Below are 13,356 nucleotides of genomic sequence, written 5' to 3'. Positions count from 1 at the left end.
TTTAGATAAAGCATTTTCTTGTGTTTTGTTCTCTAGTAATTGAAGGAATGCATGGAAATATGTGCAATACTATTTAGCTTATAATTAGATATAATTAATTAAAATCGATGCAAATTTAAATAAATAATAAGATCCCGATTGATAACAATTTGGTTTTTTTTGTTTTTGTCTTATTTGTATCTTTAAATTTTTAGCCAAATTCCTATAACAAAAACAATTTTTCGAAAGCTTCTCAAATTTGGTTTGGTTTTTCGAACTATTGATAAAAAACAGATAACAAATAAAAAAAAAATTGAAGCTAAAAGTAATATTCATAAGCTTATTTTTTTAAAATAAAAAAATAAAAAATAAAATGATTCGACTGAAATTTCCTTTTCGAAAAATAAAGAAAAAGAAAACTAAAAATTGGAAAGCACAATTGACATTTCAAAACAAACCCACTCGATTCTAATTGTTCGTTGGCACGCAAATTGCGCACGCTCAGTATTGTGTTTTAAAATTACAGCACAAAAATAACTTCACTTTCATATCTCCATCGTGAGAACACGCGCTTCAAATAACACCATTCTATTGGTTCAATTCTCCTAATTATTTGACCGTGATCTCACGCGCTACCTCGGGCGACACTGACAGGTACTACAGAAGGCTCACATTACAAAACTAGGCGTCAACGACAATACATTTATCTTCGGTGTTGCACTGATCTCACCACTCCCATTCTCTACCTCCATCTTCCTCGCCAGTCGAGATCACGCCGTCGCCTTCTCCGCCGTGATTCCGTCTCTGAATCTCCTCGTAAACTTAAAATGTTTACAGTCTCGCCGAGCAATCATTTGAACTTACAGAAACTCTTTGAGTCATCCGGTTCGCGATTTTTCACGATCTCCGGCGCCGGGAGCAAGGTCCGGGTCCGGAAAGCTAGGGTTTTGCGATGTGGATCTTTGGTCGGCGGGAATGGATCGAATCGGACGGTGATAAGCAGTCAGAAGAAGACTGTAGAGACTGCTGCTTCTCCGTCGGAAAAAAGAAGCGGTAATAAGTCTACGATTTCTACTTCTTCTTCTTCTGGTGGAATCGATGTTAGGGCGACGATTAAGATCAGGAAGAAGATGAAGGAGAAGTTGACAGAGAAGATCGAGGATCAGTGGGAGTATTTTATCAATGGGATTGGCCATGGGATATCGATTCGTCTCATTAGTGAAGAAATCGATCCTGGTTTGTGCTCGTCATGAATCAACTATTCAGTATTTTCTTTAATTGATTTTGTATTTTCTTTAATTGATTTTCTCTGGCTTTTAGGATTTATTTTTAAAAGAATTTAAAAATGAATCTGTTATGGCTAACATTGTTCATAAATATGTGAATTATTTCAAGATCACAGCTAACATTGTATGTAATGAACTTATAACTTCATTAATATTTTGATCCATAATATTCTGTTAGAAAAATATATCCCCCAATGGAGAATATTTTGATCCATACTACGTGATTTTTATTTTTATTTTTCTGTAATTTTTGTTTTCTGTCGTTTAATTTCTTAACGATGTATATTTTTTTTTATTTTAAGGTTAAATTTGGTCTCTAGAAGAAAATTAGAATTTAATTATTTATGTTTTATAATTAGAACTTAGTCCACCTTCGTAAATAGTCATGTGGAACTATTTTGAAAGATATTACCAAAGTAGAGCGATTAATTTTATCAAATTATAGAAATTAAATTATAATTTTTTTCCCCAAACTATAAGGATCAAAATTACAATTTAACACCTATATTTTATCTTTTAAAGTCATATGCATAAAATATAATATTTTGATTTAAAACTATGCAGAAAAAAAAGTTGATGGAAAGGGCCAAAGTTAAATTTTCAATTTTTTTTTTTTAAAGACAACTTTATACCGAGCAAATGTTGGAGCAAAGCAAAACAGATGAAAAGAAAATTAACTTTTTATGAATATACCGAGATGAAAACTATTTAAACTGTTTTCGATTTATGGCGCCATTTTTGTATCCTCGACAAGCTTCTTTGAACTCCTTCCATTCGATCTTTCCGTGACGTTTGTCTTTGATTTGGATTATCATATATGAACTTGATCGACCCAGTTTCCTCAAAACTTTCTCTTTCTGATTGATTTTATATCTTGCAGAAACCAATTCGGGAAGAAGTATAGAATCTTGTGTGAGAGGATGGTTGCCGAAACCTCACAACGGCGTTCACGCTTTGGAATACGCTGCCAATTTCACTGTGCCGCGAGACTTTGGCAGTCCTGGGGCTGTTCTTATCACCAATCTTCATGGAAAAGAGTTCTATCTCTTGGAAGTTATCGTTCATGGTTTTGATGATGGTCCTATTTTCTTTCCAGCGAATACCTGGATTCATTCAAGAAAGGATAATTCAGATAGTAGAATTATCTTCAAAAATCACGTACAACCCTAGTTTTTGTTTCGATTATCGGTTCCTTTTTACTTTTCGTTTTGTTTAGTTTTGAAATGTGTTTTTCAAGCGCCGCAAATTGAATCATACGGCTATTTGACAGGCTTACTTGCCATCACAAACGCCGCCGGGCCTTGTAGATCTTCGCAGTAAAGACTTGACAAGCATTCGGGGCAATGGAAAAGGTGAAAGGAAGCCGTACGATAGAATTTATGACTATGATGTTTACAACGATTTGGGTAATCCTGATAAGAGCAAAGATCTTGCTAGGCCTGTACTGGGTGTTGAAGATAGTCCTTATCCTCGACGTTGTAGAACTGGTCGGCCTCCAAGTGTCTCAGGTATGCTTGACTGGATGTTTTTTAGTTTATGGAGATACAATACAAATCTGTTCTGAGGTTTGGAATCTTCTGTTTCTAACTGTGAAATGCAAATGTTTTTGTTTTTTCTTGAATTGGCATTGGAATAGATCCGCTTACTGAAAGTAGAATTGAAAAGCCACACCCAGTTTATGTTCCTCGGGATGAAACTTTTGAGGAGATAAAGCAAAATACATTCTCTGCCGGGAGGTTAAAGGCTCTAGTCCATAATCTCATACCTTCTATTGCAGCTACACTATCAAAATCAGACATACCCTTCAAGTGTTTTTCAGAAATTGATAAGCTGTATATTGATGGCGTTGTCTTGAACGATGAAAACCACCAAGAGTACTCTCAAAAGTTTTTTCTTGGCAATATTATGAAGCAAGTTGTTAATGCTGGTCAGACATTGTTGAAGTATGAGATTCCAGCTGTGATAAAAAGTACACTCGATTTTCTCGTATATGTTTTGTCGACGATCACGAAATTAGTGAAGCTGTCCAATTTGATTTTTCAGCTTCTTTCGATTTATCATCTAAAGATGCAAAAGCACACCTCAAGTTTTCTTGCGGCTTTCAACTTGCAGGTGATAGATTTTCTTGGCTAAGGGACCACGAATTTGCACGACAGACTCTGGCTGGTGTCAACCCAGTAAATATCGAGTGTTTGAGGGTATGAATGACATTTTCCGAATTTCTGTTGATTTTGGGTAGAAAAACGACTATTTTAAGTTGTTATTAATTTTGAAGTGTGCATCTTAGGAATTTCCAATTCGCAGCAAACTTGACCCTAATGTTTATGGGCCTCCAGAATCAGCCATTACAAAAGAATTGATAGAGAAGGAGATTTACAACGGCATGAGTATAGAACAGGTATTAGCATCTGCATTTTTTTTATTTTATTATTATTTTTTTTTTTGGCTATCCGTAAGTATCTGGACCAGCTTACGTGCACCTTGACCAATCTCATGGGACAACCGTCTCACCCTACAACATTTGATAAACAGCTTTCCTTTCATAATTGAAAGTTTACTCTATTCTTTAATACAGGCCATTGAAGAAAAGAGATTGTTTATACTTGATTACCACGACATACTTTTGCCATTTATCAAGAAGATCAATGCATTGCCAGGGAGAAAAGTCTATGCCTCTAGAACAGTGTTCTTCTATTCTCAGACTGGTAGTTTGAGGCCTATAGCTATTGAGCTTTCACTACCTCCAACACCATCTTCAAAAACCAACAAACATGTGTATACTCATGGCCATGATGCTACAACCTATTGGATTTGGAAGCTAGCAAAAGCTCATGTGTGCTCTGTTGACGCCGGAATCCACCAACTTGTAAATCATTGGTATAAGAAAGATGCAGTTGTTTTTCACTATCTACGTACGAATTGTATATTGCAACTTGTACTGATTACGAACTTCACGAGTGACATTGCAGGAGAAGTGTATAGTATTTTAATGAGTTTGTGATCTTCATCATCCAGGTTAAGGACTCACGCATCTATGGAACCTTATATAATTGCAACTCATAGGCAACTCAGTTCCATGCACCCTATTTACAAGCTGCTTCATCCTCATATGCGCTACACACTGGAAATCAATGCACTGGCTCGTCAAAATCTTATAAATGGTGGGGGAATTATTGAGGCTAGTTTCCTTGGGGGTAAGTATTCCATGGAGTTAAGCTCTGCAGCATACAAAAGCTTGTGGCGATTTGACATGGAAGCATTACCGAAAGATCTTCTTCGAAGGTAAAGGCTATATACAACCATTAATCTTCACTTAATCCCAAGTCCCAACAAAACTCAATAGGCTAGATTTTGAGGCTGTCATTATGTCTTCGTTATTTTTTAAATGGTTTGTAGCCACTGAATAATTTAAGATGGCCTTAAAACTTTTAGGGGTATGGCAGTGGAGGATCCTGCAATGCCAAATGGTGTGAGACTTGTGATTGAAGACTACCCATATGCAGCAGATGGTCTCCTTATATGGTCAGCCATAAAAGAATGGGTAGAATCCTATGTCGAACACTTCTACTCGGAGCCAAATTCCCTCACAAACGACGTTGAACTCCAAGCTTGGTGGAGTGAGATTAAGAACAAAGGTCATCCCGAAAAGCGAAATGAACCTTGGTGGCCTAAACTCGATACTAAAGAGGACCTATCTAGCATACTCACAACAATGATTTGGGTGGCATCTGGACAACATGCTGCAATCAACTTTGGACAGTACCCTTTTGGAAGTTATGTGCCAAATCGTCCGACGCTAATGCGAAAGCTCATACCACAAGAGGGTGATCATGATTATGAAAATTTCATTGCCAACCCTCAACGCACTTTCTTATCTTCTTTGCCAACACAACTTCAAGCAACAAAAGTAATGGCAGTTCAAGACACATTGTCAACTCACTCACCGGATGAGGAGTACTTAGGCCAAGTGAACCAATTACACCGCCACTGGATCGACAATAGAACGGTGTTGGAGTTATTTAACAAGTTTTCATCAAGATTAGAGGAGATAGAAGAGATTATAAACAGTAGAAACAAAGATGACCATCTTAAAAATAGAAGTGGTGCAGGTGTTCCTCCATATGAGCTACTTCTCCCCACATCTGGTCCAGGGGTAACTGGTCGTGGAATCCCCAACAGCATATCTATCTAACATGATTATAAAGATTTATGATGCTACTCCTGGTGCTTGGAATTTAGAGCGAGAGAGCTGTTTCGTTCTAAATTTGTAGATTGAGAATAACCATCATTAAAATAAGAGGATTTACACCCCATCAAACCCTTTTTGACTAAGATAAATGTGTTTATTTTGTTTTGAAATTTTCAGGTGGGAGGTGAATTGGTAAGACAAGGAGTCTCATAAACAGAACCCATTTTAAGGTCATTCATTTGAGTACACCTGTAATCGTAATTGCGACGATAGCGCGGGTATGTACTAGCGATAGAAGTTGGACAAAAATCCTGACTATACGACTCAGATTGATAAGTTTGAAGTTTGTACTTCTAGAAGAGAAGGATTTGAAGAATAGAAGAATGGGTTCCTTTTTTTCTCTCTGATGAAGTAAAATCCAGAATAAATTATAAATTGATTCCCTATAAACCTATTTAGAAAACATACAAAAATTATGTTGTCAAAATTTGAATCCCGCATATTGTTGAGCTTTAAAATAATTATTCTCTTGAATTTTTAGTGGAAATAGACTTTCTAAATAAAAGAGTTTTTCCCCCTTGGAACTTTTTAGGTTGTTCACCCACGACATGAATTATTGTAGCCAAAATTGAAAGTTTGAATAGATTTTTCTAAAGTAAATTATAAAAGATTATATTATATATTCCTTTAATTCACATTTATCAAAAGTTATCAAAAATTGTTGTTCACCCATGACATGAATTACTTTTGTGCACATTTTTAAATGTATTTGAGAATTGAAAATAATAAATAATATATATTCTAAATATCAAAATTAATTTTTTGCAATTGATTTACCACCTCATCTTTTTCTTCACTTAAATCGTCTAATTCATTTCAATCTCTCGGGGTTGTTCAACAAAGTAGTTAAATTACAATCCATTGTAAATTACAAACTTTGAAACCATCGGTCGAGTGTCATTTATTCACTGATTAAAAAAAGAAAAGGCAAAANCAACATCTACCATAAGGTTTTAGAAAGGATCTCTTTGTTCGTGAGTAATAAAAATGCACACATTCATAATTCTGTTTAGGTACTGTCTATACCCACAACACACCAAAACTTAACACTTCAATAATGACCTTTGACTCTATTCTTGAGATCTATACATTTCAATCCTTTTTAATATCATCATTATGATATCCACATTTTAGGAAACATCATCCATTCTGAACTCTTAAAAACTACAACTATAAAACACCCGAAAAGGTTTTGCAGAACGTGAGATAGATGCGTTCAAACACTTGGGAAACAAGGCCAGTGGCTCGTTGAGACAACCACCCATTATATTTTGCTAAAAGAAGAAACCATTTGCATTTCCAATTAATGTCACTCATGAACTTATTAGTACATCAAACTTTCTGAACTAATATAGATGTAAAATGATGCGAATCAAATAAGATACCATAATCCAGCATTCACAAAACCTCTTCCATTGTTAACGGAAGTGCATTTTTTTAACCCGGACACATGGTTTCGAGATTGGTTCGACGGATTATTCACCAAGACCAAGACCTAACAGCGCCTTCGTGTTGGACTTTACGGTGAAAAAAAGTGTGTTAGAACTAGGAAAGTGAAAATAATGAATAGAGAACTTACAGCAAGAATACATGTCAGATTGGATAAAAGAAACAAGACAACGCTTAAACACACAAAACTGGACATAGTCAAAGATTTTACTAAAAACTACGCTACAAACCATTACTAATGCCTTCATCTATAGCATCAGATCAACGATCAATTTACCATAACAAGCAAATTACATTTACATCACTAGACAGTAAGTTCATTTCTTTCTTACACCACACCAGAGACGGGTCTGTAAAGCCAAAACTTTGGTTCGAGCAAGTCTAAATCCAATTTTCAACCCATGAGGTCCAACCCAATATAATGATTTGAACTTCTGTACAGTTCTCAAATATATGCTTAGAAAACAACCAACATTTAAATGCTGTACACATACTAAAATTGTTGACAAAACCAACGTAGTTAAAAGGCAGAACACCATGGCAAATTGCAATACTGATGCAGCGACCACAAACCACATCATGGATACCATGTCAAGTTAGATGGCTATAGTTAACATGCTTCTAAGAAATCCATCATTCTTTAGGTTGAAAGAACGCAAAATACATTTTCAAAAAAAGAGACCAATTGCATGGAATGGTTAACGCTACCAGCTAAGGGTTAGAAGATTCTCACTCAATCTTCGCCAAGCTTGATAGTAAACTTAAACAGAACAGTCAGCTTAATGTCTGGTTAACCATACTTTTCTGTATAACAGAGCAAAATAACCTCTTCCTAACAGCACTTCAAAGAAGAAAGCCGTTGAGCAAATATTTAGGAACTTCAAATAAATGCAAACAAAAACAAAGTTTGCATATATAGTAGTACCTCGAGTGTGTGAATCAACAACTAAGTTAATAACTTCCAGAGAAATGCAGGCAAGCTCCTCAACCTGCTAGCTTTGATACTGCAGTGACATTTGCAGAAAAATCACGGGGACTGACAAAAGATTGAATCTTCTACACTGATTAAAAGAGAGTAATGAGTGACAAAAGTCAATCCATTTTTTACACATTCCTTTGAAGAGTTATGATACTTCTGAACAGCAAACTAAAGCAATAAATACTAATTATTTCAACAGCCAAAAGAACAGAAAACTTGAAGTTCGTTGTACCCATGTGCACCAACAACCAAATAATTACATCAAGATGCAAAAAAAAAAAAAAAATACTATTTCAGTGAGATTATATAGAAAACCACAAAATGCTACTCTTGTTCCTGCATTTACAGATGAAATACCCCATACCGCATACAGGCTTTTTGGTTGCATAAAAGTTCTCTTGTCATTTATTTTTATTTTTCAAAAAGCTAATTGTTAAGGATTTCAGTGATAACGTCTGGCAGCTTTAGGTCGACAATTTGGTGGCAGGAACATGATGGAAACTTGGTGCCACAGATAACACAATCTTCAATGGCTTAAATTTTTAGCATTGAAATAAGAATCCATCAGCACCAGCAGTGGTTGGAACTTGAACATGTCAAAGAAAAAAGTCACTTAAATCACCAATAACCAAGCACTAACTATATTAACAGAAAATCCCCCCCCAAAAAAAACGATGGCACCCTTTAGCAATTTCTTCTAGAACTATCAACAGTCCAGCTATAGAACCCAGATAAAAGTTTGGCACGAAAATCAACGTCCAAGGAAAATGATCTTCCATCTAATAGAACTTTGGACAAGGTGAAAATAAAAGAGGGAGAAGAGTAAACTAAACCAGGCTTACAAAGAAAGGCCTACTTGGCAGATCCCCAATTGCTTAGACTAAGCACTGTATTTAAAATGACTTTGGACAAGATGAAAATAAAAGAGGGAGAAGAGTAAACTAAACCGGGCTTACATAGAAAGGCCTACTTGGCAGATCCCCAATTGTTTAGGCTAAGCACTGTATTTAAAATGACCAACACTTCGAGATGAATTTTCCAAAAACATGCACACAACAAGATACTGATACAGAAAGCTTCAAAACGTAATCCTGATCCTGAAAGGCTTTTGCAGTTAATTAATTACCTTTGAAAAACTAAGGTAACTGTCAAATTCTTCACCAACGAGAAGCAAAGACCGCCCTCCCCTTCCCACCAACCATCTCTTGCAAACACAATTCAAATATTAAAAGGAGATATATTGGAACAATTTAGGCAGTAAATCCATGGTAATCTAATGTTATAAATAAAATTTATGGCCAACAGCCTAATTTTCAATAGGAATATGTTACACAATTAGTTTCTGCTGAATCTGATTTTTTCAAGAAAACAACAATGTTCCACACCTTGCCATGCAAGTCGTGTCAGTGAAGCATTTTCTATACGGTGACCAGAGGAGAAGAATTGACGTCAAGCTGCAATAGACTTTCTTGACAGAATCAAAAAAAAAAAAATACATATCTTGAACCAAATAACCGTGAATGCCCTGCTAAAATAGCACTAGCAATCATCTGTCAAACAAGATTCACAGCCTTCTTCCCTCACCTCAATCAGGTCCGATAGTCAGAGTTATTAGAAAAATAACTTCAAGCAGCCTCAGCCAAATTACCAGATCCGTTCTCTTAGCCAAACAAGCCAGATGTTCCCAATTCCCCTTGCTGCAACTCCTTTCTGCGTTGCTCTTCTAAGGGGTCTGGACTCTTCATTACTCTCCGTAAACGCCTACACAGATGTCATAAAATGCCATGAATATCATTTAGATTAAGTTTACTAAGGAGTTCAACCACAAACTCAGAAGTCTAACAATTGTCATACCTGTCCTGAGCATGCTGAGCAGGAAAAGTAGGCATGAACTCTTTCGACTTTGGAAGAGGAACTTCTGAGAACCATTCATGATTAAGAGCGGCCTCAGCTGTAATTCTCTGCATTAAGACAACAAATCTTGGTAAGTGACAAAAGTGGATGAGGAAATCAAGCGGAGCTGATCAGATAATTACCTTCTCAGGATCGTAAGTCAGAAGTTTGTTCAACAAATCAAATCCTGAATCAGAAAGAACTGGCGAACCGGTAAATGATGTCGCTGGGAATTTCTTACGCAATAAGTTGTACCTGAAAGGAACATGTCCCTAGTTAAAATGAGCTATGAAAGAAAAGTAACTGGAAGGTCACCAAATGAGGCCAGATAGCCAGACCAGAATCACCCATAGCTGGAAGCCTGGGAAAACAGTGGGAAAAAAATAAGAAAAATGTGATAGATAAAAACAGATTTAGTAACATCAACAATACTTACTGGTGCTTAACAAAGTTGACCCTTACTCCTGGAAGCTTGGAAAACCCAGGCCAAATCGTTTCATTGGGTGTGCCTAGAGTTCGGAATATCTGCAAGGTTAAAGGTAAGGGCATAAGCATGCAAGCAATTATACTGCAAATAACTAGAATATGCATTCACTAAAAAAATAATAATATTTATTTTTACCTTGTCAAGTTGATCAACTTCAGTTTTTCCATTAAACAGTGGTTGTTTTGACAATAATTCAGCCATAATACAACCCAAGGACCACATGTCAATTGCTGTTGAATACTTTCTTGTTCCCAATAGGAGTTCAGGTGCCCTGACAATATGCATGAACAAAGTTTAGAAAACAAAGACATAAAACATTTTATTGTTTACCATTTTCACCATGATCATTGATCATGGCATGCATCTCCAAAACATACTCGGCTAAATTAATGCCTCCACCTATAAATGAGCATAGGAAAGTGGATATTAGAGATGACCATGAATGTAAGAAAAATGCAACTAACCTGTACCAAAGAGTAACAACCATATGTGTATAAGTTTTCAAGGGGCTCCCATATTGCCGAGCTAGTCCAAAATCACAAATCTTCAACTCTCCTTGGTTATTCATAAGTATATTTGATGTTTTTAAATCCCTATGGAGCACCCAATTATCGTGAAGGTATTTAACACCCTCCAGTAACTGAAGCATCAGACATTTGACTTCACTTTGACTAAATGGCTGCTTTATTGTCTCCATGAGTGCTTTTAGATCATGCTCCATATACTCCATTACCATAAAAATGCTATCAAGACTGCTGCCCACCACCACTTCTTTTACATCAACAATGGAAGGGTGATGAAAAGACAGAAGAATGTTTATTTCTCTCAAAGAAGTCATGGGAAAACCTTCTCGTTCCTTTTCCATTTTTACCTTCTTCAATGCAACAATTTCCCCCGACTTCTTGTCTTTGGCTCTATATACAACACCATAAGTTCCTTCATCAATCTTGTTCAATCTTTCAAATTCATCAACACTTCTACAGCCCTGAAGCATATTTACACTTCGTTGGGGAGGAGGGCCACTAGGCTCTGCTTCCTCGGGAGATTCCGTCTCATCCTCAGAATCAGTATCCAACCGGCTACTGCTAGTATCCATTCTACGAATTTCATCACCAAGATCCATGCCTTCCTCCTTCTCAAAATCGTTACCAAGGTAATGATTCGCACTAGAAGATCGAGACCGATCACCATGTTCTGTCGATTCAGATGACCTTGTCCCTGCTTCAGAGCCTTGTCTCATTATCTCCCCAATCTCTGGAGTTAATGATTTTCTTTGTACTTTGATGGCCTCCAAGGACTCCGAAATTGGTGTTGTCTTCCGCCTTTTAGGCATTTCCTCATCTAAAATTTCACCTTCATCACCAGGAGTGTTATTTCCAGCAGCCCATCTAGAGGATGAAATGTTTCTTGTGGGAGCGTAATCATCATCCCCAAAATTTTCTGCTTCAAGATCATTATGCCATGGTTTCCTAAGCAAAGTAGAAGATGGCAATATTGGTGAACCACTTGCGGAGAATTCATCTGAGCCAAGGCCCCCAACAGAAGGCTCAACAAGAGAGGAAGGTTGCAAGTACTCGGGATCCTTACTTCTACCAGGTGCTGCAGGCATGGCATCAAGAGTATCCAACGTTGCATTAGGAGATTGCTTCTGCTCCTTTGGTAACGGCGCGGATGAAGCTGTCACAGCCTTGGCGACCTTATTTTTTGTGGAAGTAGTCTCTTCTTTATCGTCTCTGTCCCAAACTATTGGTGAGAACTTCCTCTTCTTCTCTGGTGGAGAACGGATACCATTCTCCACCACCTTTGCCGACTCACTATTTTTAAATCGTAATCTGGACTCGGTGGCATCATCAGATCCACTCTCACTAGATAGCTCACCCGGCTCCCTATCCATTGTCCTGACGAGCAAAACCTTCTGTTTCAATCCGTGAGAAGCAATACCACCACTGCTTCCAGAATCACTTCTACTAGAAGATCGTAGACTACCATTACCCGCTTCCCTCTCCTTGATATCCTTTTGCCGGACCCTAATTCTGTCTCTAACATCCCGACCTCGATTCTTATTGCTTTCACGGTTACCGCTCCGCCCCCGTTCATATCCTTCTTTCGCAGTTACTCCCGAAGCATCAAAACTGGAATCCCGGTCCTTCATATCATAGTCGCGATAACCCCCCATTCTCCCCGCTGCCATGGAAATACCAAACCCTACCCCAATAATTCCCAAAGAAAACCCAAAATCCCCAATTTTTACAATAAGAATACCCAGAAATCGCCAAAAAAACACTGAGTCGAAACCCTAAATCCAAAAATTTTCAGATCGCGACAGGAATCGCGAAGTGAACACAAAAAAGGAAGTAAAACCCCACAAAAGACTGGTCAAATTTTGAACGAATCTCGTAATATAAACGAAAAGTCGAAAAGCGATTAGAGGTTGAGAAATATACCCTTCAAATCGAATGCGCGAACTAAAAATTGACCTAGGGGGTATTGAATAAATTGAATCCGAACCTCGACTTGTAATCTGGAAAGTAGTATTGAATGAGGAACGGTATGAATCGAAGAGAAGTCCCGCAAGCGAGCGGAGTCCTAGATAGACGCGTAGAGAGAACCCTAGTCAATCGAAGACGAAACGACCACGGAGTCACATTAACAGAATAAGGAAGCTTGTGATTCCGAGTATACAAATTACACGTACCACATGGACGGTCTGGTTCACATTTCGTACTTCTATTTATTTATTTACGCTAAATTATAATATATAAATATCCAAAGATGATGTACAAAACACCCATACACAAGTTCTATAGTTTTGGTCCACTATCTCGATCATGATTTTTTTATCCTATAGAAAAAATCCCTCTTTTTGCCATTATGGACGATGAGGGATTCGAACCCCCGACATCGTGATTCATAGCCATGTACTCTAATCCTCTAAACTAAGGCCCCATCCTGTTTCCACTAAATCTGTTCCCGGGATACCCTAATAAAAGGAACCTTTCCTTTCTCCAACTATTTTCCATTTCGTGTTAAGAAG

At 37.3% G+C, this 13,356-nt stretch overlaps 2 protein-coding genes across 16 annotated transcripts; one reads left to right on the top strand and one right to left on the bottom strand.

Moving 5' to 3' along the window:
* Window positions 1-673: 673 nt before the first annotated feature.
* LOC120081592 (lipoxygenase 6, chloroplastic) lies at window positions 674-5,855 on the top strand. The gene is made up of 9 exons (XM_039036616.1): window positions 674-1,215; window positions 2,146-2,423; window positions 2,536-2,773; window positions 2,902-3,234; window positions 3,378-3,463; window positions 3,553-3,663; window positions 3,841-4,142; window positions 4,281-4,547; window positions 4,698-5,855. The coding sequence occupies exons 1-9, from the start codon at window positions 807-809 to the stop codon at window positions 5,455-5,457; spliced, it is 2,784 nt and encodes a 927-aa protein (XP_038892544.1). The 5' UTR covers window positions 674-806; the 3' UTR covers window positions 5,458-5,855.
* Window positions 5,856-6,762: 907 nt separating this feature from the next.
* On the bottom strand, window positions 6,763-13,032 carry LOC120081671 (cyclin-dependent kinase G-2-like). 15 transcript variants are annotated; one of them, XM_039036738.1, is made up of 10 exons: window positions 10,787-13,031; window positions 10,458-10,593; window positions 10,272-10,360; window positions 9,979-10,090; window positions 9,797-9,903; window positions 9,527-9,703; window positions 9,328-9,406; window positions 9,069-9,146; window positions 7,889-7,967; window positions 6,763-7,031 (listed from the first exon to the last, which is right to left on the bottom strand). In XM_039036738.1, exons 1-6 carry the CDS (start codon window positions 12,511-12,513, stop codon window positions 9,604-9,606), a joined length of 2,271 nt encoding a protein of 756 aa, XP_038892666.1. In that variant the 5' UTR covers window positions 12,514-13,031; the 3' UTR covers window positions 6,763-7,031; window positions 7,889-7,967; window positions 9,069-9,146; window positions 9,328-9,406; window positions 9,527-9,603. The 15 variants fall into 15 exon arrangements, with proteins under 15 accessions (XP_038892666.1, XP_038892665.1, XP_038892659.1 ...); XM_039036737.1 differs by having other exon boundaries at window positions 9,328-9,396; XM_039036731.1 differs by having other exon boundaries at window positions 9,328-9,703.
* Between the last annotated feature and the right edge of the window lie 324 nt (window positions 13,033-13,356).

Source organism: Benincasa hispida, chromosome 7 (assembly GCF_009727055.1).
Source record: "Benincasa hispida cultivar B227 chromosome 7, ASM972705v1, whole genome shotgun sequence".
In the NCBI taxonomy this organism is placed as follows: domain Eukaryota; kingdom Viridiplantae; phylum Streptophyta; class Magnoliopsida; order Cucurbitales; family Cucurbitaceae; genus Benincasa; species Benincasa hispida.
Note: the sequence above shows the minus strand (reverse complement) of the source record. Positions and strands in the feature narration are given on the sequence as shown.